The following is a 24,304-nucleotide window of genomic DNA, read 5'->3' on the forward strand; positions in this document are numbered from 1 at the left end:
CAGACATCCACGAGATAAGGAGAAGAAGAAGCGACACGATGATAGTGCGCGTTTTTGGAGGAACGAAGGGGAAAGTGTAAAAGTATAAAAAGACAGTACGGATTTCACGTCTCGCGTTTCCGCGCCACGATGTCGAATAGATAACAAAGTACGAATATGATTTCTTCTGTGACATATTGCAAAATGAATAAGGAATGAAAGACAAGTGAGTATTGCAAATATCATTTCCTTCGCTCTTTTCGCAAAAGCAATAAACATGTTCTCTTTTATGCACGTTCTGCTTTTATATTTTTAAAATGTTTTTATATATATTTGTAGACTTTTTCCATTTGCCCTTTTCTGTCTTTTTTTTTCTAACTAAAGTTTGAATGTATTTTTATCTTTAACAAAAGAAATTGACCTTAAGAACAAACCTAATAGTGTCCCATCTGTTCTCTTCAGACTTTCTTTTTCCATACTCTTTTTTTTTTTTTTTTTTTTTTTTTATTATTATTGTAATTATGTCTTCTTTTTATTGCTTGTCAGAAGACTGAATATACTCATATAATTTATTAAACAAAATTCTGAAATAAAAATAATATTTAGTGCTATAATTTTTTTATATAAATAGTATATTTTGCAATATCTTTTTTTCATTTTTTAAAAAATGTATTTGCATTTTTGCTTCTTTTAATTTTACGAGGAGATATTTTTACTCTTATTTTGTAAGCGAGTCTTATCATTTCATATCAGTTTTATTTTCAGCATACTGGACATAATAATGTTCCATTCCTTAAAAGAAGATGGACTTATTAAGTCACCAACATGATAACATTTATGGCAATGGACAGTATGTGCCAGAGGCAGCAGGACTTAAATTAAATGAGGAAAAAAGTCATGTATTGAGAAGAATGCTCAAACATTGATAGAAGATCATTTCCATATACATCGCCAGCCTGCGATGGATCTCTGAGCTCATTACAGTGACTTCCTGATGCACTTCTGGATTAACAAACCGGCTGGCAGGTACTACGGCTTCACCGGCCGCCGATACCCTGCCACACCTGTGCCTAAAACACGTTCCAGTAAGCATTAAAATATAGTAATATATAAATTCAAGTATTTCCAAAATACCAAAAAAATCTTTTGTCTGTAAAAATGTAAAGAATTTTTTATCACTGTCATATACCGTCCTAAATAATTTAGAAATATCTACAAGCAATTCTACGAATCAAATAAATATAAATTTGAAAGATTAACTTGAAGAAAATTGTAGAAAATTCTTCTGAATGAATAAAATTTCAACAAATCAACATTTTTACATGAGAAAAAAAGCAGTTTTTCAATTATATGTTTAATCGTAATTTTTATTTACTTATTGCTTGTATTTGCAGACCGTCGGCGCCGTGGCGAGCTTAGGCAGATGGTAACCCCGGTGCATCGATTCCAGGGCCTGACAGGTAACTTCACAGCGGGGAATGCATCATCAGCCGGACCTAGTAATATCAATAACTCTTGCCGAAGCATCGTCACTCGGCCGACGACGACGTCCGCGCGAATCCACAACAACGAGAATCGTCACGACAATTCATCGTCGCTCAACGCCGCCCAGCTCGTCCAGCTGAACAACATCCCCAAGTAATTAATGAAAACACAAAAAGGTCTACGGTAAAAGAAAGAGAGAGAGAGAGAGAGAAGATATTCTGAGAGGAACATGCTCTTCTTATACACAGGGTGACTCACTTATCTATCAGAAGAAAGATTAATTATAAATGATTCGCCCTCAGTTTGTGAGTTTAATAGGAAGATGTGTGGCAATCTGCGATAAATCGTCTCTTATTTAATTTATTGTTCGCAGCAATGCTCTCAGCGAGACTAGCAACAACTTGTCTAACGTGTCCAACGTGACCAGCACGAATGGCGCGAACAGGAGCCTGCTGGGTTTCTCCGAATTCAGCGACGCCGATTTGGCCGGCTATCGACTTCGTTGCGGTGTCTGGATTACCTTCGTACTAGCGACATTCTTCGTGGCGGCTGCCAAATTCTACTTCGGTTATCGGGTGAGTGCAACCATATATTTAACTTAAAGATCACAAAGATATCGGACGTAAAAAATTTATATAAAAACCTAAGTCAATTTCAAATTACTTAAAGACTTCATAAAAATGGCTCTATTAAAACAATTTGTAAGATATTAAAAATTAGAAAGTTACGATGAATAATGACATTTTACAAAATTCGCAGTATTAATGTATTAAAACTAAAGATAAGCTTAATTTTATGATTCCCAAAACTCCAATCAGAAATTTAATTTTTCTCATTCTCTCTCTCTTTCTCTCTTCGCTTCTTTCTTTAATCAGTTATCTCTTATCTGCACGCCACAGGGACCGGGATTGGAGATACTCGTGTTTTGTGGGCTGCTGATACTGCTGCTATCGGCATGCCTGTACTCGATCTTCTGCCGGCGCCACGGTCACAGTCATCATCATCATCATCACGGCTGTCGGTCAGAGCACAGCGTCCGTATGCAAGAGGATCACCCCTTCGTCGCCTTGACGAACGCGTCCGGTATCAGTGAGGGCGTGATCGGCAGAGCGACGGGGACGGTGCCGACGATGACTATGCGGCAAAACCCACCGCCGCCACCTTATCACATCGCCATTCTGATACCGCCGCCGCCGCCGCCTGCGTCTCTGGATGAGGCGCCGCCACCCTCTTACGACAAGGTCATACGATGAAATCACTGACCCCGGCGTAAAAAATCGAGCCGCAAGCGGCTCATCTAAGACTTCTTCCTTCGACATTCTCGTGTCTAGCGGCACAAATCGATTCTCTAGGATTAGACAACTTTCACGTCTGTGATAAGAGTGCAATGATGATAACACATCGACAACACATCGGAGGTAAGTTCGGGAAGGAGAGAGATTCGCGCAGCGATATTCACCGGTGAACGGTTTACGGAGGGCTTCGCGTTCCACTAACGAATTTGTGTTCGGTGCGGACTGTATTCTAATCTTTTATACTTAACTGCGTAAGAGATACATTTAGGTTTATAGCCGCAGCGCGTTGTCGTAAATTTCGGTGAAATCCGCTCCGTTTGCAATTTGATTCTTCCAATCAGAATTTTCGCAAAGCCGCCGCTCGAACATTCGAATATGCGTAATTCCAAAATCTGCAGAATCATTGCGTTCGATTATTTTATTATTTTTACATTCTTATCGTAAAACGCGTATCTTTTTACACATATCCGCGATAGGAAAAAAAAGAAGCGCACAAATTCAGGCGTGCGAGGTGTGAAATTTGCAAAACACGCGCATTGTTTACGGTACATCGAATAGCAATAGAATGACTATTTCCAGCGTCGATTGCGACAGAGAAAAGAATTTTAAACTTTTTTCTCCTTTCATGAAGATATGCACGCTGACATTCCGTTGGCAAAGTTAATCGACGCTGAAAATAATCATCCATAGAGCGTATTCTATACCAGGCGCGTTTGACATTCAATTTCAATTCTCGGATGTAACATCCTGTTCGCCAAACACGCTCGTTCCCGAATATCATAAATATATATGGTGTACGTTGCGTGCTTCACGATATATAAGCACGCACACGGTGTCTCGTGATAGTTTACTACATGTAATGCGAAAATATTAGAGAGCTGTCGCGCGCGCGAAACGTAACACGATTTTATATTTCTTTTTGTGAATGCGTGTGTTGGAGAGAGGAAGAGAGAGAGAGAGAGAATGTGTGTGTGTATGTACGCGTGTAAATGATCGCTTACATCATAACTCTGTATATTTAAGAGAGAGGACAATTACATATATAATACATAGTAATGTGAGATCCCGTTTGAATGTTCTTCATAAATATAAGTCGCAACCGTACTGTGATGTACAAAATTTATCGTCCTTTCTAACTGCATTTAACAACGCACGTTTATTCGAAAGAGAAACTCAAACCCCACTTTATTAAAGTATAAAGCCGGAAAAAACTTGTCAAGTTACTTGGAATCTCATTCCATCTTTGTTTACACGATGATAAAATATATTCTCGATCGGTTCGATTGAGATCGAAAGAAAAACACGATCAAATTGGACAGTATAAATTTTGCTTCTAATACATTCCGCTATTTTCTTCTCTCTTAACATCTGAATACTTTCGTTTTTACTTTGTATTGCAGAAAATATAAGAGAAATTGCAGTTAAAAAGACCAGGCGGATTTAAGATCCGTTGCTCCTAGATTACGTCACAGTTTAAGAAAATTGCAGTCTCGATTCGCGTCACGCGAAGTTTCGTCCAAGAAAGTATTTCGATCACGCCTATTCTTATTATCTACACTCTTAAAAACGGACTCGCGCGCTCGCGAGACGAGGAGGAAGGCCACATGACGCTGCCGCGCGAGTTTAGTTAACAAGAATAGACCCGAAAATTCTGTCAACTTTATGGTACAGGTGCAGTTTCGCGAAAGCGTGAGATTAATTCAAGTATAAATAAGCGTGTTACTTTAGTTTACAATTATACGCGAAACATACGACGATGATAATGCGAGGGCGAATAAAATCCTTCCTCCGTAAAGCGCAGCTTCATGTACACGTCGCGAAAGGTGACTTTCTTTAATTCCGATCCTAATCGTTCTACACAAGATATATATCGTCGGTTTTAACGAAATAGTCATGGAATGTTCCCGAAAGTAATCACACAATATTCCTAAATATTTCTATCAGAGAGAGTCGTTGATAAAATTATAACGAATTACGTCAAAGTATAAAAAACGAATCATAATTTTTACAGGAATAAAATGTTTACAAACTTAAATACGTAAGTAAAGTTTAAAATACAAATTTGTAATCAGGTTTTCTCTACTCGATCGAAGAGGATTCTTTCGTAAAATCGACGATATGTTTCTTCTACTAACTGGTGATACATATATTACTATGATACAAACGAGAGTTACAGTCTTCGGAATATAATAATAATAAATCACTAACTCCGATTGCAAACCATGTTTACAATCTTATATGCAGTATATGTTACATCAAGATGAAAACATTTCGGAGGCTCCCGCTATGTAAAAATTAATTGATGGAAATGAGAACGTGACATGCCGTTCCCGTGAACATTGATCGAAGTTAAACGATATTCAATTAATATTCCCACATCTTTCAGTTTCTTGCTTACTAAAAACTGATTCGACCAAAGAGAACAAGCTAAAAGGATACGAGCGACCAGTTAATCGAAAGATTCTAACACACACTTTTCTAAAATCTCGATAAAATTCATTTCAAAATGCTCTAAAATCATTACTTATTTAAAAATTGATTTTTCAAAGCTGAGAAAAATAAGAAAACTCTTTTCTCAAATTTCAATTAATGTTAATAGGAACGGCGCCACACGCGGTATACACAAGAATTCGATGAAACTCACCTTCTTGCGCACTGCCAATAAAACAGTATTTCGAGCGAATCTCTAGCGATTACTATCTAAACTCTCTGAATTTCGAATAGCTTGACGTCTGTGTCATACCATATGGGCGGTTCGACGTTTCTTAAATATATCACGCCCCACATGTATGTGCGGAACCACGCGGTTGTACCGGCGTTAGCCTGATATCGTCTGATGAGAATGGGATGCGGTACAGGCAGTAGGCCGACTAGAGTGCCGTGTTGCAAGAACTTCAAGATCTCACTCTCGTCTGTCAGTCCCCTGGCAAGATCAATAAAAGAAAAAATATATATTGAAAACTATGGTAAAAACGTTATTTCCATGAATAATTTAAAAAGAATGAGTGATAAGCAAGTTTATTGATTGATCGAGGACTCACTTGTCGATGCAAATCTTCTCGACCTGCGGCACCAGCACTTGGAGTAATCGCATGATGGTCTGCAGCGGGAGTTTGCTTTTCCACTGATACACCCAGTCGCTGGACGGCACCCACTGATTCACGTTGTTGACGTTATTGGAGTTTGCTTGCTCGGCGACGCGAATACCACCCTTCTAGGCATCCAACAAGTTTCGATCATTCAAATACAAATCAATTACTTTTATTTCCATGTCAGTTATTTATCTGTAAATCTGGAATTGGGAACAACGCTCTCTTACCGGCACCACGGAATTCTTCTTAGGCGTGGATTCTTCCGTGAGGTCCGTCTTGCTCTCTGATCCATTGCTAATCGACTTGCCGATATCGACGCTCGCCGATGGACTCAGCGGATGCGCAGATTCCTTCTCCGTCATATTCTCGATACCTGTCAGTGCAACAGATATATGTGCTTTCAAAAAAAATTAAAATTCTATACAAAAAAAATTGCTCACTAAACAGAGTATTACAGAAAAATATAAAACATGTCAAGACTGTATTTATATTTAAATGTAAATCTCCACTTAATGAGTTATTTGGCTGGAGACTCACCGGGAGTCTCCAACAAGGACGCCTTCAAGGTGCCGGGCTCGGCGGGTTGCGCAGGATGTGATCCTTCCATCGCAGTCTCGCTAACGTTCTCATTGGACGTGCTGGCAGGTACGTGACGACGCTGTCTCTTACTGAGGGACCTTGCGATCGTGTTGCAGTCGCTGGGCAGATTCGCAAGCGCGTGGAACACTTGCCGCTTGCGTATTATCGTGTAGACCAAGTTACTATTTCCGTCGAATTGATACTGAAAGTCGAAAAAGCGGCGTAAATAACCAACTTTACGTTTTGTAACATATGTAATCGAAAACTGCATTGTTTGTTTAAACGCAAAAGAACACATTTCGCATGAATACATTACCTGAATAATGTTATTAAAGATCTCGAGCAGAAAGAACACCAAGTGATGATTAGTGGGCGCTGAGAAAAGGAACCACGGCGTGCTAAATGCCTCCAACAAATGCAACAGTTTTGTGCTAGCCACCATGGACAGCGTTTTAAGATACGGCGAGACGTTGACTAGAATCGTCAGAAGACAGTCGAACAGCGGTTGCAGTCTCTGGTGACCAGTCGTGATGATTTTGTGAAATACAGTGACCAAGAGGTCGGCGTGTGTTCCTGAAAAACAAGATCTCAATTACATTCTAGAAAATTAACAATATAAACGTATTTAATGAAACTAGGACAGCAAACTGCATTTTTATAGAAAAGAATTTTTTTAATATTAATTAATTAAAATATTTGCACTAGCTGTTGAGAAATCTTATCATTATCAATTATTGCATAACGTTACCTGTAAAAACAGGAATATCCATAGGCACTGTAGCTGTGTAAGGCTTATTCAACCTCACTCCAAAATTGCGTTCTCCGCTCAAAAGAAGCAAGATGAATACGCCAATGTGCATCAAACCGACTCGTGCTGAAAAATTGGGTAAATTAAAATGGGCAACCCGATTAAAAAAACTATCGTACGATTGAATTAAATTGGTTATGCGTGAACAAATGAGCAAGAAAATGGAAAATAAATATTTACATTGGTCGGCACGCGAGTCGTTCAAGTGATAAAGTATCGGCACGAGAACCTCGAGGACATCTGAGCTTTTTAGCACGTAATACAAGAATTTCTTGTTGTAGTCGCACATCTTCCAAAAGAAAACCAGCAGCTCCTGGTGAAAATGTACTTTCTTGGTCGAGTTAGGAAGATATGTTTGCATCAATGGATTATTTAGCAGCCTGGTGATGCCCTTTAAGACAAATTGGAAATCTGTGGGAAAACAAAATAGTTAAAAGCAACACATTTCAGTACTTAAGCTTGTCATATTTCTTACGCTTATATAAATTTATATTTTATTAAAAAATTGACATTTTTTTAGAAAAACGTTAGATAATCTCGTCAAAGTACCTTCATCGCGATGAATTCGACTCAAATAATTGATGAACAAATTATCTCCAACTGCTCCCTCTTCCAATGGCGCTCCACCAGTGGTATCGTGATCCAAAGTCACGATTAAAATTTGTAGTGCAACATCGACAAGCGGTTCCAAGGAGTCGGTGAACAACAGATGATTATACGGCACGCCGTAACCGACGGGATCGTAGGCGCACACTGTGTTCAGTAGCGACGTGAACATAGGCAAAGCATGTCTGTGAGCAATCGAATATGATTGACATGTTATAATTAATTATTAATAAAAAATCGAATAGTATAGAAATATTTTCCTAAACACGTTATTATTTTATGTTGCAGTGATTAATAAAAATAAATTACCTGTTTTCACTGCTGGTCAAATATTGAATCCATCTGTTTGGCGTGATGGACAAATCCATCGGCGGATTGTACATGGTTTCACTGAAGCATGTCAACAGGAGTTTCAGCAACTCCGTACGATTCGAATCCAGAATAGGATACCTCGGTGGGGAGTACGCGAAACCTACTCCTGCTTCCCAGATATATTCACAACTGTCTATCGACTGCAATTCATCAGCTTTGTCCTGCAGAAATGTGATGATGTATTACATGTTTTGCGCTTTCTTCTTCTCATCAAAACTCTTATCAAAATAACTAATGAAAACTCACCGGACCTGACTTCCTGTTTGTAGCAACTGTAAAATCAGGACAAAACAGTAGATCCTAAAATACATAAAAGCACATATTATTTCAAATATATCCTCGCGTAAAAAATAATTTTGTAATTAAATAATTTTATTACTAACTTGTGAAATTTATAAGTTTATTTCAAATGTACTTTATGGAATGTTTAATTATTTGCTTTAAGTGTCTCTTACACAGAGTGCATTTAACAGAGAATGCGCCAGTGGCAAGCTCTCCTCTTCATCCTTGCCAGGTAAGCTGGACCAAAAGAAGCCCTTCCAATCAGGATCTTCGAATATGTAAGGTAACAAACGTGTGAGTAAACGGCAGCAATTCAGAACGGTCTGATGCTCCCGTTGAGTCCTGCAGCTATTATCCACCGCTTTGACTAATTTCTCAACTGCCTTATAACATAATGTAGCCAGGTTGGAAGGTGTCTCTTCCCTCAATATACGAATTTCTGGAGCCGGGATCAGAGTGAAGATGTCTTGAACATTGGTCACATTCTCGGACCAAAACTGGTCCCAGAATGAATCATCCGCAGAATCAATTACCTGTCAGTACGTAAACAAATAAAGAATTAAAATAATATAATAAAATAATATAATTAAAATATTCACATTATCAAATAATACAATACATCAATGTTATAGCTGTTTTTAATAAATTAAAACTAAATTTGGGTAAATTTGTGACTAGTTCTTATTAAAAATTAACAGTTTCATTAAAAATCGCTTTGCTATCTACCTGTCAACCGATCATATGTTACTTGATAGGACAGGTAAACAAGCGGTTGTTTTTACCTGAGTTTTCGACGTTAATTGCACCACGGCTTTCCGGAAATTCAATTTTGTGTCAGCATTACCCATGATGCTCGCTGTTATCACTGATAACAATTAAGATATATTGTAGCAAAAGAGAAGTAAAAATGCGTCGATGCTCTTCAAATGGGCACCATTATCACTATGTTTGTATCGTGACAGTGACAGCAAGTGACAACTACTCTGAACTATATATATATATTAATTTTTTAGACGACGACAAAACGCCAACATAAAAGAACTCTAGAAAAAAATTTCTAACAAGTTAAAAAAGACGGCAATATAACAAACCTCATAAACGCTAAAACGTCAGAAGGTTTTTTTACAAAAAAGTTTTTACGCAGAGAGAAAAATAAAAACAGATATGTTAGCGATCCGATTATTAATTACTTTGCAATGGTATTGCATCACTAGTCTAATGTAAATTCATATATTCATATAGTTATGCAAGGTCTATGGATATGCCCTAAGGAACGAAGTCTGTTCTTTTCAGAAAGAAAAAACAAAAGTGCAAAATTAAAAAGAACACATTTGTCATTACTGTAGAATGGCGAGGATGCACCGGGTGTACTTGACTCTTTAAACTTGACACAGAAGGATGGATTCTTATCAAGACTTCTTAGAAAGATTACAACAGGCTATATCTAGAAGATATTATTTTTCCATAACAGCAATTTTGAAAGATGATCAAAGATTTCTTGAATTTATTTCGATCGAACATCTAGGTAAGTGAAATGACAGTATTATTGCTTTTGAATAGTACGTTTACCGCTCACATTATGTTCTATCATGAAAAGAAGAATTTGCTGTAACAAAAAATTTTACGCTGTCGTAGTAAAATATCTTAGCTATTTGAACAGCAAAGAGATTTGTTACTTATAAGAGATATGAGATATTTGATACTTGTAAGAGATTCAGTGATAAATGTGCACTTTTATTTTTCATATACATAACTTATTACACTTTGATGTTTTGAAAGCCTGCAAATTCTGGTAATCTAATTTGAAGTCTAACTTAATTTAAATTTGATTCTGCTTAAATGTGGTTTATTTAAAAAAATTATTTTTTCTTAATCTTAATATTTAATCTAATTGTACTTTATATATTAAGAATTGTAAGTATAAATTGAATTGTATCAGTTCGACTAAGTATGTGATGCACATTATAGTATATGTACTTATTTTAATTCTGGCTACTTATTCAGATATATATATTTGTTTCACAGAATCTTTTGTAAGCGGCATATTTGATAGAAGAAATGGCTTGTTGTGCTTCCTCGAAGAAACCTTAGATGAGATTGCAAATAACCCACCTCCAAGATCAAGGTCAACGTTCATAGACAATGCACTTAAACAGGGCTTTAAGTTCCTTCACTTTTGTATAGAAAATTTTTCTAAAACTTCGTGTTTCATACAATATATTCTTCAAATTAAGGTATTATGAAATATTACAATATATACACGTTATATAAAAATAAAAGATAATTTTTAAAAGTAGAAGATAAAAATGTATTTGTTTTATATGAAAATTTAGTATAATGTCACTTTTATTTCTACAAAAAGTATTTAGCAAATTTAGCAAATTTGATATTATATTTTGGAACTGTTGTAATTCTAAAAGTTTTAAAGATTATATTTTAAGGCAAAATTGTATTGTTTTGATAAACAGGAATTAATATTATAATATGTTCCAGGATGTGTGTCTGAAGGCACTGATTATAAAATGTAATTATTACGTAAAAACATTTGCTTGTGCTGCTTTTACAAAATTAATAGACTTATTTGAGGATCATGATTTAAAACTTGATGAGGCAGCTGATCGTTTATTTAAATTATTTAATAAAATAGACATAAGAGGTAAGAACCAATGTAATAATTCAGCTTGGATACAAAAAGAATAACATTTTATATTATTTTCTGTTATAGAAAGAAGACTTGGATTCTGCGTACTCGGTAAAATACTCGAACTCAATAGTCTTCTATCGCAAAAACGTTTGAATTATTTTTTTAATCAATTATATAATGATGCATTGACAGAGGTAAATTAGCGATAACAATAATATAAAAATTTAATTAGGAATCAACTTGACAGATCTCAAGAAAATGTGACAATCTATGTATTCTTTGTTTACAGTTTCATAATTATCAGAATACTGACAAAAGAAACAAAAGTTTTCATACGTACTTCAAAGTTTTCGTGGTCATATTAAAGTATATTGAACCGGAGCAAACGAAACGAAACACATTGTACAAATATATTAAACATTATAGTCAACCGAAAACAAGTGGTGACAGAAATAAAAACAAAGACAATAGTGAAGCGAGGAACTGTGCAATCAATCTTTTAAGCTGTCATGTAAACTTGTTTCAAGATTTATTATATCCCGATTGCAAGTATTGGTATGATGAAATTCTTCGACGCCTGTCGCACCAGACAATCAATTATAATAATGACGGATACAACACGTTGAGAGCAATTTATCGAATTATCGGAAAGATTCTTAAGGATAATAATGAAGAAGATACCGAAGCTATATTATTAGTAAGATATTGTTTTAAGCTAAGAACATTAAACAAAGAATCCACTTTTATTTTACGTTTATAACTCATTTTTTATTTCAGTATTTTCTGGACGATTTTGAGAAAGAATTCCAAAATGCCAACTTAAATTTAATCACATTACGACTGCTTGTTTATGGATACAGTCAAATGGCTGAACCGTGCAAAGTGCATTTGGATCAAAGGAGGATCAGACGAATGTATTCTACTATAACTAGTGCGGTTTCTCTTTGTTTCAGGTAACATTCAAGATATTTCATATAATTTTATATTACACTTTAATATTATAATGAAATATTTGATTATAAATAGAGAAAGCGATCATTATTTTCACTTCTTTTCTTCTTAAAGCGAGCAAAGTGATTCGGCGTACATAGAGAACGTCTGTTGTTATCAAGAAGTACTGTCTGGCATATTGTGTCACATGTCTGACATCACGATTGAACAAATCAACGTTCTTGTACAACTCAGCGTCTACACGATCAAAAGGTTTCCCGACATAATAGAATCCAAGAATCCACTTGTCATTTCTGCGTTGATCAGAACGATTAGTAATCTTGGAATTATCAATCGAAATCTGCTGCAACGATATCTCGACAGTATAAGTAAGTTGATTTCTGTGATTCTATTGAATATTCCAATTATATTCTTTTGAATTGATCCAAAAGTTCCTTTGAATTTTTGCTTTTCATTCATGCTTAATTCAATATTTCAACGAAAAACTTTACGTAAAGTGTATTTTATACAATGTACTATTTTTTACACAGAAATGCTCAAATTCATTAGATGAGAGAAACGATGAAATCCCGATTGCATTAAATCTCGCCTTCGCTTTTCAGTTTACGACGGCATCGCATGGAGTTGCTCGCACACGTTGGCGGTCGATGCCGAATTACAATGGGAGCAGAAGAACCTACGACAGCGGCCGGTATGCTATAAAAACTATCTGCCGCTGTGGACAGCACTGTTGAACGCGCACAAATATCGCACCGGCGAGCGCGAGCAGTTGGCGCAGCATGTAGCGAATACTCTGATGGACAACTGCATCATGCTGATCGACCGACTGGACATACGCGTAGAGGAAGCAAGAGAAAACGTCGACGCGCACTCCGACGCGATTTTTCCTCAAAATCTGGCCGTGAATCAGGCGGACTTCCATGTGTTCACGAATCTCGTGGATCTCTACGTTGATGTGATCGAGGCGTCGGAGTCGTCGCTGTTCGCCAATACCGTGCAGAGATTTCTCTACGAAATCATTCGACTGTCGTACAAGCATCCGTTGGTGTCCGGCTTCTACAAGCTGGCTCGCGTCGGCATGAAGATCGTGGTTACGTTGGAGGACGAAGAGGAAAGCAGAGAACTGCGGCAGGCGAAGGAATGTCTGTCTAATTATCTAACGTACACGCTCGATCTGCTTCCCGCGTTCTCCAACGAGCTGCTGATCGCGTATCTGCACCTGATTCTAAACGCGCCTCTCGCTTACATCGAAGATGCGCTGCCGCGCATGCTGCCGGTGTTAAAGATCGCCTTCACCGTCGGTCTCAGCGATCTAGAGCTCGCGTACACCGCGCTTGGCACCCTCGAGACGTGGACGATGTCGCAAAAGCCGGAGCAAAAGGAGCACACGAACGAACTGCTGCACGAAGTTGTGGCTTACTTGGAGCCGTACTTGCGCAGCACGGAGAGCTCCGCCGAAATCTCGCAGGATCTGACGACGGAAACGGCGAGGAAGCACGTGAAGCGCGTTCACGTGATCGATACCGAGTGCACGCTGCGGAACTTCCAGCGGCGGGTGCTGCTGTTCTTCGGATCGCTCAACCACGACCTGCTGTCCAACTTCGTGCACGAGCGCGCTTCCCGCAGCACCGGGGCGTCCTGGGACAGCAAGAGGTGCCTCAAGTACAGCTTGCCGCTGCCGGACGCACGGCCGGACATCTACTTCGATCGCGCGCTGCCGCGAATAATCGCGCTCGCGCGCGACTCCAGCGACCGGCGCACCAAGATCGCCGCCTGCGAGGTTCTTTACTCCATGATGACGCTTGTTATCGGCAACACGGCGCGACACCTGGTCGATCCGGACAACTCCTTCATCACTCTTTACGGCGTTCTCTGTCCAACCGTGCTCGCGCTCGGCTGCGACTTCGATGAGGCTGTGCGCAACCTTTTCGAGCCATTGACGCTCCAGTTGATTCGCTGGTTGAGCTCCAAATCCATGCTGACATTGCCGGTGATCTCGTATCTGCTTGACTCGCTCTTCGACGGCCTCACTGACGATTCGAACCCCGCGTTGCGCGATTTTTCCGGCAAGTGCCTGGGGGAATTCACGTTTTCGCTATTCCAGTATGTATTTATTTTTTTATATTCTTTTGTGTACAGAATATTAAAAAAAAAGAGCGTTCTTGCTGTTTTACAGTGTTCAATATTCGAATGTTCTTTTGCACAGCATAAATATTTTTTTTATTTTTCAAAAATTGTAATAACTACACGAGCATGTTTTTTTATAAATGGATTTATTTTATCTTTTTTTTATTTTTATAATTTTTTAATAATTCTTTTTTTTTTCATTTCTGGGTGCGTAGTAAATGAATATTAATCTATTAGGAAAGCGGACACTCGGTCAAACGTGCATCAAATTGTTCAGAGAATCATTCAGAGGATGAATTATCTCGCGCTGCTCCCGTCGACGCATAAACGCGTAGCCGCAGCCGTGGCTTTCAATCATCTCTACAGGATTCTGCGAGAGCACGACGAAATAGTGTCGATCTACTGGCTGGAGATATTTTACTGTTTTGTCCGAAGTTCGGACGGATGCGACGATCTGTCGATCGCAAACGCGCTGACTCACGTCGAGAGAGTAATGAAAGCGAAGGCGGATCTTTTGAATGTCAACGAAAGCCGTCGACGCAAACCTCGCGAATTCGATGACGCGACTCTCGTCCACGCTTTACACTGGCTACTGTCGCAATGCGGAGCCCTCGACGAACGTTATCGTTCGAAGTGTATGAAATTGTACGTTAATGTGTCTAAATACAATGATAATCATGCGCGGGAGACGACGCGAGGCTTTATCGCGACTTACGGGATCGAGCGATTGAACGGCATTATTCTGGGAGGCTTGGAGCTGTACGACGAGGGTGTCTCTGCAATCGACAACCCGACACCGTTGTTGAAAGCTCTGGACTGCTACGCGTGGCTGATTAAGAAACCGATTGAGAATCCGTCTATTGAGGAACGATTGCTGTCGGCGGAAGAACTCTTTTCCGACGCGGGCGAGCACGCGATCTTCTCTCGCATTCGTAATTTCGCTCAGCAGTTCTGGCAAACGATCGCTGAATCCTCGACGGAAACGTTTGCGTCGAGAGAGCTGCAGACGCTGCAGATGCTGCGCTGCAGAACTCTAATGGCTGCATTCGACTTTATGCAGGAGCTGCTGAATGTGAGTGAATGTGCCTCTATTTATTTTTGTATCACAGATTGGCGATTGATGAATGAAAAATAATCACGGATCGATGAGAACAATAATTAATTTATGACCTGCTTGTTTTTTCAGGTCAACGCTCTACCGGAATCGTTATGGGCCGAGGAGGCGCTTTCTGCGCTAATGATCAAATGCATAATGCATCCGCGCGCGGTCGGCTTCAACGTCGGCAACATCGAGATGACAAACAAGTTGCCACACGTACTCGAGATTCTGCTGAATTCCATGAGATCCAAGTTTGGCGATGCTCTACCGAACGTCTTTAAGACACACCTTTCGCATTTCGTTCGCAGATACCTGACGGAACTTCTCGATTTGCAGTACATCATGCAAAGCGATTCCTGCGACGAGATGATTCAACACGTGAAGGGGCTGATTTTGCTGAAGCGTTGCAACGTGTTCGATCGAACGATCTCAGAGATTAGCGCTTTTAAGAACGGCGAAGACACGATCGTGCGAATTTTCCGTTTCCTGGTCACTGAATGTGACGGAGAATTGACCTGCAGCGACTTGAGCGCGCAAATGATCGAGTATCTGAGCACGCTGATGGAGTTTCAGTTCTCGCAGCTCTCATTGACGCTCGAGTCGCCGACAATATTGATACCCGACGACACTCGGTCGATGATCGAGACGCTGGTGAAGCTGATATCCGACAACACCCCGATAACCGGTCTCGACTCCGCGAGCATCACGCACGGCGAGCACTTCCTGAACACGTTCAGGAGCGTGATTTTCAAGTGCATGCTGGCGAACACGAGCGCGATCACGATCGTGTTCGACAGCATGTCGCGCAACAATCCGTCCTTTCTGCTCAAGTGGATCGAGGATCTGTTGCTGTTTCTCAAACGGCGCAGACGAGAGTTGAGGGATCACGTGGACACGGCGGTGAGGTCGATTCTGCAGCAGTTCACGTGCCTGCAGTGCACCGTCGGCGAAATTGACAGTCGCAGGGAGAGGCTGGTGAACATCTACGGCGTTGCGGTGCATCTCAGGTCGGAGATCGCGCGCGAGTTTCCCGAGCTTCGCGAGTGGATCTTGAGTCAGTTGATCGGCAACGGCGATCTCGAGTACAAGATGCGGATCCTGCGGAACTTCCTCGTCTGCCTGACGGACGCTCCGGACCGCGACGATAAGAACTTGTCGGGGATCCTGAATACTCTGAGGACCAACGAAGCCGCGAAGCGGGTCAGCTGCTTCGAGATACTGCTGACGCTGCTGTCGTCCACCAAGTCGATAATAACGCTCAAGTTCGCGATACACTTCGCCGCCGGCGACGGCGCTCGTCTCTTCGACGAGAAGCTGGAAGAGCATCTGCGCAAATATTATCGCGGGACGTCCGGCGAACACGCTCTGCGCTCGCTCGAAATGACCTATCGCGAGTTCATGAACACCGAGACGAAGGACGGGACGGAGAGACTCGACATTCTGCGCGGCTTCCTCCTGCCGCCGTTCGAGTTCTGCGACGCGGTCGCGATCGAGCGCTTCTTCGAGCAGAACGTCCTCGAGCTGGACAAAATCACCAAGGAACCCGTCGACAACAACTGCGACGACGTCGCGATAAAGCGGAGTCTTCTGTCGAAGATTGGATGCTTCCAGCTGATCGCGACTATGTTCGGCAGGGCGCAAAATGTTCTCCACAAAATCACGACCAATAAAGTTTTGTATAAGAGTCTGTTACAAAATACCGTTTATACGCGGGATGTGCGGATTCCACGATGCAAGGAACTCGCGCGTCTGATGCACTGCTCCGCGTACAACTGCTTCCTGGCGCTTATAAGCGTGAAGGAGCGCGAGGAATTTTACAAAATGGCGTTCGGAAAGAATACCGCTAAAAACAAAGCCGATAACGTTTTCATCTGGGAGATCATCGTGGACCGCGACAAGCGGTACAGACTCGGCCAGACCTTCACGGAGTATCCGAAGATCCGCGAGACCGTCGTGAGCGTCAAGTCCGCGGACGACGAGCGCGGTATGCGCGGGAACTCGTACACGCACACCTTCGATCTGTCAGCTTGCACGCTCAACGAAGACATCAACGCCTACGATTTCAACAGGTGCGTCGTGCTGCCGTACGGCTCTCGCTATCTCGCGTCTCAGGGCTGGTCTCAGTGCTCGTGGCAGAGCGTGACGAGCGTCGCTTTGGAGAGCGACGATTTCAACGAGCACGAGTGCATGCCGCACGTTTGCGCTCTGCTGCGGCGCGCCAGACAAATCTCGGGATCGTGCGACATATCACCCCCGTGGCTGGAATGCTTCCTGGCAGCCATGACGTTAAAGGAGCCCAACATCAAGTTGTTCTTGCTGAAGATCATCTCGAACACCGCCGATGTGTTTAAGTACTACGCGAAATTCGCGCTGACGCCGATCATCGAATCCGCCGCCGCTTATCTGCTCGAGAGAAAGCACGATGTAAACTACATCATTACGGATATCCTCGAGATACTGATGGACACCGAGATCGTGCCGAGCGACGCGAACGGCAGAGCACAGGCTCAGAGGCTCTTCGCGAGATTCGTCGACAAAGTGATGACGAAGAGATCCGAGATCGATCACGTGAATGACTACAATTTCCGCTTGATGAGCGACATGGCGAAAAAATGGCGCGACTGCTTGACAGTACCGATCGAATTCGCCGAGAAGATGTCGTCCGCGCCGCAGGCCGCGGTGCACCTCATCCTGGCATTCTTCGAGACTGGCACAACGGAGGAGATCATAGTGAAGGAAGACGTCGTTAACTTTCTGCTGAAACACTTACCCGACTGGCACGGCGAGGCTAAGGCGGAAAAAATGTCTCTGAATTGCAGCAAGTGTCTCGGATTGTACCTGAAGCTTCTGGACAACATCGTTGACAACGAGAGCGAACGAGAGAACAGGAGACGCGCCCTGTCGGCGAGAATCTCCAATGTCCTCGGTGTTTCCCGGAAACCCGAACACTTGGCTAAGCAGGTGAAATGCATCGCCGCTCTCTGTCAATTTTATCCGGAAGCGGCCGCGAGTTACATCGCCGTCGCGATCAACGCCATGGCCAAGAGGGTCGAGACGTCCGGTTGCTTGGAGATATTCCGGCTGGCGATGCCGCAGCTCGGCGCGGAGGACGTCGTGGACCATCTACGTCACATGAGGCTGCAGCAAGTGCTGGAGAACCGAATGCACTGCGAGAAGCTGGTGCTGCGCGTCGTCCACGACTTGGTGACGGTTCTTTCGCCGGTGGATCTGCTGCCCTACGTGAATCGGGCGATTCCGTATGTCAAGGACGGCAGCACGGAGTCGCGGGAGCTGGTTTACCAAATACTTACGAACGTTTACAAGAGATATCTGACGTACAACGCGCTGGACGATCAGGTGACCGTGCAGACTCTGCTGTCCGTCAGCGTGCAGAACTTGCTGGCCGGCCTGTTGGATCCCTCTCGCGATCTGCAGGAGAAGATACTGCATTTCTGGGCGGAGGAGACCGATTTCAGCGCGCAGAGATCGAAGGATCGCTTGCTCGCGCTACTGGACATGCGTTTGCCGCGCTGGACGACGTCGCAGGACGTCTTCGCGCTCTTCGTCGCACTGCTGATGCTGCAGCTGTCCACCAAATCGACGGAGTACAACAAGAAGATATTCGACGCGCCGTTGCACCGGAACTGCACCTTTCGGGATCGCAGGATAGAGATTTCCTGCCAAAGACGGAATCTCAGCAGCGTGACGCCGATGTTCGTCAAGTCGTTCGCCTCCCAAATGATGACCTACGGCGCGTTCTCACAGAGCGTCGACAGCGACGTCACGGCCGCGCATTTCTCGCACGATGCGGCGAAACCGCGCGCGATGCAGGATTGGCAGTTCGAGCCGACTCTCGACGAAGAGGCCGCCGCGAACGCCACTGCGGCGTTCAGTGCTTCGTCGCTCGACGCCGAATTCGATCGCGCGACAACCGCGCCGAACCGATCCCGGCAAGAAACAATTGCACGCGACAAAAGATTTCCTAGATTTTTGGCGAACAAGTCGGAGGTCTCGAAGGACATGCGTAACAAAAATTATCGGAAGAATAAGCAGCGGACGGAAATGATGAATCAGGAGACCGTCAGGCAAAGAAGTAGCGTGAAGCTGAATAAGTAAGAGCCACTTGTTATTCAACATCTCTTAAATTATACTTTGCGAACAATATGTCGGCTTCACTTGCTTTTATCGCTTCCTCTTTTCTAATTCCGATTTTTCTAATTAGTAATTACAGAAGCGGAGATTATCCCGACATCGAGATCACTCATTCGAGCTTCATCGTGCCGCTTCAGCAGTTGATCAAGCTGGATCGGCTGTTCTGCAAACACGTGACTGTATTTCTGCTCGAGTCGTTGAGCCAGGAGATGATTGAGAAGGAGAATTCGGAGGATTTCCGTCAAGCGATCGTAGAAAAGCTGAATCGAATCCTGCATAACTCGTGCGATAGAGAGAGCTCCATCAACGCCATTATTTTGGAGACATTTCTAAACCTGAAAGTCACCAGCTGCGATCCGCGTGATATAATAAGAGCCTCAAAAACTAACGGCTTAGACGTTCTCGGCCTTTTTCTGCTGGAGCATTTTCTGTCGAATATATGGGACGATGATTCGTCGCCCACGTCGAGCAAGAAAATGCGAGTGCAGGATAATTATATGGAAAATGAAAAGATCGACAGATGGGCGCAACTGGCGTCTTTCTACAAATCGCTGAACGATGTTGACATCGTCCTGAGTATTTTTCGAGAACGACAGTTCTTGGGCGAAGCCGTGCAGGTAATTCGAATATTATCAGACGGACACAAAAGTATAGATTTAAAATTGAAAGCGAAATCGATACAGTTTTCCAATAATTTTTATCGTTTTGTAACAATCAATATTTTTATTGTTAAAAAGTAAAATTGCTCACTCAGTTGTGCTTTTAATTCAGGAAGCGGCTCTCGCGGAAGCGAACGGCGATTGGGCTCGAGCGAGGGACGCGTTTTCGAGAGCTTACGAGCAAAGCGGAAACTCGTCGATGAAGGAACATTGCTTGCAGGGGTTGCTCGAGGCTGTGAACAATTTGTGCGACTGGTCGGAGATCGATCGGCTTGTGAAGAGCCGCTCAGCCGACAAATTCCTGGGCGATTTGTGGGACGACGCGTGGAAAGACTGGATGATCCCGTACGCTTTCGACGCCTACGTACACATGACGGCGGAGGGCATCTGGAAGGCCGACCATGATCTGACGATCATTCAGTCGTGGATGTGCAATGCGGAGAAATTGGAGCATCTCAAATTTCTGATAGGCGAGGATTTGATAATCTTTTTAATGAGAACAGAGCAGGACAAGGCCACCGATCTGCTAAATAATCTTCTGGACAAGGCGGGGGAGCAGTGGATCAGGTTGAGTCCTCTCTGCACCGAGTTGGGAATACGCAAATTGCAGAAGCTGCAGATTATGAACGATCTCGACGCTTCGCTCAAGCCCCTTCGATGCGCGAGGATCAATCATTTGGACAGAATGACCGCGCTATTGAACTTCTGGTCGACGAAAATGCCCAAGATGCAAGACAATCTCGTGCAGTGGAATAAGCTAGCCGCCTGCCGAACGTACTCGTCAATATTGCTCGAGTATATGTGCGACGAGCTGTGGGGCGACGAGCTGTGGGGCGACGAGAATAAGAGCGAGATCAGACAGCGGATGCGGCGGATGAATTTCCAGCTGCGATTGGACATCGGCGACGCCGCGCTGAAACAGAAGCACCGATACATCGCCGAGAAGCACTTGACTTACTTGAAGGGCGTTTGCAATTTAGGCGAGGAGCTTCCGTTGAAATGGTTCGAAGCCAGGACCAGGTACGTCGTCGCGGACGTTGAGACGGACGTGAGCAAGAAGATGGCCGGTTACGCGGCTTCGTGGGAACACTCGCACTCTCTGTTGAATGAGAGCGGCGAACTCGACGCCGGCCTCAGCACCGCCATCCGGAAACATATCGGTGCGATGGCTTCGAAGCTGGAATCCTTGAGTGGAGAGGACGAGTTCGCGCATGCGTTGATGAGCAAAACCGCGATCCTGCGGGACGTGGGAATCGCGGAGCCGACGAGGGTCAATCCGGACGACGTGAAGAGGCAGCTGTTGCAATACAGCTTGAACAACTTCCGGCTCTGCTGCGAGCACGCAGCGGCGACCGACGTCGGCGAGCATTACTGCGCCCTGGCGAGGCACTGCTACGGCAGGCTGATCGTCGCGGAAAGCGACGGGATGTTCCGGGAGTTCCTACATTCCGTTCTGAAGTCGATGAGTCACAGTTACTTCGAGGCGACGCATTATTTCCCCTGCTTGCTGCGACCCGAGCGCTTGCAGGACGAGCGGACGCGCGAGACGTTCGCTCGGGAGTGCGCCGAGTTGCAGCCGTGGTTGTTCCTGCGCTGGCGGGACCTGCTGTTCTCTCATCTGGGAACTTGGTCGATCGCGGACTTGGTGCGGCCGATCGTCGAGCGGCTCGCCGAGAAATATCCCGACGCGATCGCCTACACGTATCACCACGCGGTCGAGAGAAACCCCGAGGCTCTGCAAGACGGCAGAGCACAGCGGATACGCTCGCTCTTGGGCGACAAGGCGGAGCGGTACAAGCGGATCTTGCAGGCGATACAGTACGTGGCGCAACCGTTACTGTACCTGAAGTATCACGTCGACGAACTGACGAAGGAGCTGTCTCGAGGAAACGCCACGATGGTCGAATCGTTATGGCGGAGAGTCTCTTCGATTCTCGACGCTCAGGCGATGAACAAACCTCGGCCCGGCAAGAGCTACGATAAAATTACCAAGTTTGTGAAGACGATAAAAGCCTTGGATCTTAATAATCGCGACGCCGTGCGAGAAGAGTTGGAAAGAATGAAGCGGGATCTAATGCCCTTCTTGGAAAACTTAAAAGGAGGAAGGCACGAGCTGAGTGATTTCAGTCCGTTCTTGCTCGAGTTCACCGGCGACGATATCGAGATACCCGGACAATATTCCGACGATGGGCAGCCCATGCCGCGTTATCACGCGAAGCTCGCGGGCTTCGAACCGGATGTGACGATCATGCCGTCGCTGCGCAAGCCGATTCGCATCGGCATGATCGGCGACGACGGCAGGAAATACAAATTCCTGGTGAAGTTCGGCGAGGATCTGACGATAGACCGCGGTCTGCAGCAGCTGTTCGCCACCATGAACAGAACGTTGCGCAATGACGTCAGCTGTGGACAAAGACGCTTAGCCGTGGACACGTATGAGGTATGTTTTCCAACGCGCGACATTCATATCACATCTCTGTATGTCAATAATGTTTGTGCGTTTCTTTCATTCGCAGGTGATTCCGCTGTCGAGATCGTTCGGTCTCATACAATGGATTGAGGACACGAAGTCCCTGGAGGATCTCATACAATTCAGCCTGTCGCAGAAAGACAATGCTCAATGCGAGGGCATTCGCAAGAATTACTCGGAGTGGATAAGGAAGGCGGCGCCGGTGAAATGTCGAATCCCCGATCTGTATAAAGAAGCCGTATCCAAGTACAGCCAGCAAGAGGTCACGAAGAAGATGGAGCACCTTATCACCAGGACGAAACAAACGGCTCTGCGCCAAACGTTCGTCACAGTCAGCTCGTCGTCCGAGTGTTTCGTGACGTTGCGACGCAACTTCATCGCGAGTTACGCGACGATGTGCGTGGCGCATTGGCTCGCAGGCGTCGGCGATCGTCATCTGCAGAACACCCTGGTGCGCGCCACCGGGCGATGCCTGGGCATCGATTTCGGCCACGCTTTCGGCGCCGGCATACGCGCGCCCGTACCGGAACTCGTGCCGTTCCGCCTAACACCGCAGATACTCAAGTTGCTGCAACCCTTCACCGAGCGCGACCTCCTGGCGACGATCATGATCCACGCGATGCGAGCTCTGCGCAACGATCGAGGCCCGATTCTCGCTTGCATGGATATCTTCATTCACAAACCCGCCAATCGGTCGGCGATGATCAACGACGACGAAGGCAATGCGGATATCGACGCAGGTAATTTATATTCATTTGTAAAAAATGAGAAAAAGTAATATAATATAATTCATATAATTTGCAGACTCAACATGGTCGTTCAGGAAAAATATCGAGATAGTTGCGCAAAAATTAAATGGCATCCATCCGTCGTTCATCACGTTAAAGCAATTGAAAGAAGCGCATGACAATGAGTACTTTATGAGATATCGTGCCATTGTCTCCGGTGAAGATGGGCCTAAACAAGCACGAGCAAATATGAAGAATAATTACTTGACACCTGCCGAGCAGGTAATTTTGGTTCTTCTGTAGCTACATTTCATTATCAAGATATCTGTCGAAGTAGAAAACTTCCTGAAATTTTTTGCTTTGCTTGCGTATTAATGATTGATAATGTTTCAGGTGGATTGTTTGTTAGATCAAGCAAGAGATTTAAATATCTTGGGTCGCATGTACGTAAATTGGCAACCTTGGCTGTGATACTATTGTGATACATATAGCAATATGTCCAATCACAATTTATGAAGAGCACAAAGTTCCATTTATAAGTATTTTTTTGTATACACATACAAACGTCCAAGGATATTGTTTATTTGTATTAAAGGTAAGAAACTAATTTAATATAAATTGAAGCAATTATGATAAAGATATATAAAAAAATCTTGACAATTTCTAAATAATTAATCTGATAAGTAAAAATATCAATTTTTTTTAAGAAAAACAATATCTACTTTGTTAAAGTCAGTTATATTAATTGTATGAAACTTTTATATATTCTATGACTTATATTTTTATACATATATCTTAAAGTTTTTATCGTAAAATGAAGTACATATTAAATATTTTAATGAATAATCTTGTTAAATTTTTTATCAAATAAAATGTATTTTAATTATGCAAGTGACTTGTAACTTTTTACATATAAATATTGAAATACAAGTATTATAGTTTCTAAATATAGAATTATTATGTATAACTGTTTCCT

At 43.2% G+C, this 24,304-nt stretch overlaps 3 protein-coding genes across 3 annotated transcripts; 2 read left to right on the forward strand and 1 right to left on the reverse strand.

Moving 5' to 3' along the window:
* Positions 1-921: 921 nt before the first annotated feature.
* LOC105673240 (uncharacterized) lies at positions 922-5,720 on the forward strand. The gene is made up of 4 exons (XM_012368740.2): positions 922-1,064; positions 1,374-1,617; positions 1,838-2,039; positions 2,364-5,720. The coding sequence occupies exons 1-4, from the start codon at positions 974-976 to the stop codon at positions 2,715-2,717; spliced, it is 891 nt and encodes a 296-aa protein (XP_012224163.2). The 5' UTR covers positions 922-973; the 3' UTR covers positions 2,718-5,720.
* LOC105673237 (protein HID1) lies at positions 3,757-9,486 on the reverse strand. Its single transcript, XM_012368736.2, has 12 exons — positions 9,281-9,486; positions 8,672-9,031; positions 8,463-8,516; positions 8,154-8,377; positions 7,788-8,029; positions 7,419-7,649; positions 7,179-7,304; positions 6,747-7,003; positions 6,389-6,632; positions 6,079-6,224; positions 5,801-5,973; positions 3,757-5,682 (listed from the first exon to the last, which is right to left on the reverse strand). Exons 1-12 carry the CDS (start codon positions 9,344-9,346, stop codon positions 5,460-5,462), a joined length of 2,346 nt encoding a protein of 781 aa, XP_012224159.1. The 5' UTR covers positions 9,347-9,486; the 3' UTR covers positions 3,757-5,459.
* A 347-nt stretch (positions 9,487-9,833) lies between these two features.
* On the forward strand, positions 9,834-24,282 carry LOC105673241 (DNA-dependent protein kinase catalytic subunit-like). Its single transcript, XM_067357276.1, has 15 exons — positions 9,834-10,023; positions 10,524-10,732; positions 10,992-11,154; positions 11,224-11,336; positions 11,432-11,839; positions 11,920-12,095; positions 12,208-12,461; positions 12,696-14,196; positions 14,458-15,292; positions 15,407-19,431; positions 19,542-20,088; positions 20,243-22,570; positions 22,647-23,340; positions 23,405-23,610; positions 23,722-24,282. Exons 1-15 carry the CDS (start codon positions 9,897-9,899, stop codon positions 23,797-23,799), a joined length of 11,664 nt encoding a protein of 3,887 aa, XP_067213377.1. The 5' UTR covers positions 9,834-9,896; the 3' UTR covers positions 23,800-24,282.
* Positions 24,283-24,304: the final 22 nt, after the last annotated feature.

Source organism: Linepithema humile, chromosome 6 (genome assembly GCF_040581485.1).
Source record: "Linepithema humile isolate Giens D197 chromosome 6, Lhum_UNIL_v1.0, whole genome shotgun sequence".
NCBI lineage: Eukaryota > Metazoa > Arthropoda > Insecta > Hymenoptera > Formicidae > Linepithema > Linepithema humile.

Coding starts and splice junctions, on each gene's coding strand:
- LOC105673240 (XM_012368740.2), top strand. CDS start 974: ATGCACTTCTGGATTAACAAACCGGCTGGCAGGTACTACGGCTTCACC. Junction 1,065..1,373: donor TGTGCCTAAAACACGTTCCA/GTAAGCATTAAA, acceptor TTGTATTTGCAG/ACCGTCGGCGCCGTGGCGAG. Junction 1,618..1,837: donor CAGCTGAACAACATCCCCAA/GTAATTAATGAA, acceptor TATTGTTCGCAG/CAATGCTCTCAGCGAGACTA.
- LOC105673237 (XM_012368736.2), bottom strand. CDS start 9,346: ATGGGTAATGCTGACACAAAATTGAATTTCCGGAAAGCCGTGGTGCAA. Junction 9,032..9,280: donor AATTAACGTCGAAAACTCAG/GTAAAAACAACC, acceptor ACGTACTGACAG/GTAATTGATTCTGCGGATGA. Junction 8,517..8,671: donor CTCTGTTAAATGCACTCTGT/GTAAGAGACACT, acceptor TATGTATTTTAG/GATCTACTGTTTTGTCCTGA.
- LOC105673241 (XM_067357276.1), top strand. CDS start 9,897: ATGGATTCTTATCAAGACTTCTTAGAAAGATTACAACAGGCTATATCT. Junction 10,733..10,991: donor AATATATTCTTCAAATTAAG/GTATTATGAAAT, acceptor AATATGTTCCAG/GATGTGTGTCTGAAGGCACT. Junction 22,571..22,646: donor TAGCCGTGGACACGTATGAG/GTATGTTTTCCA, acceptor TTTCATTCGCAG/GTGATTCCGCTGTCGAGATC.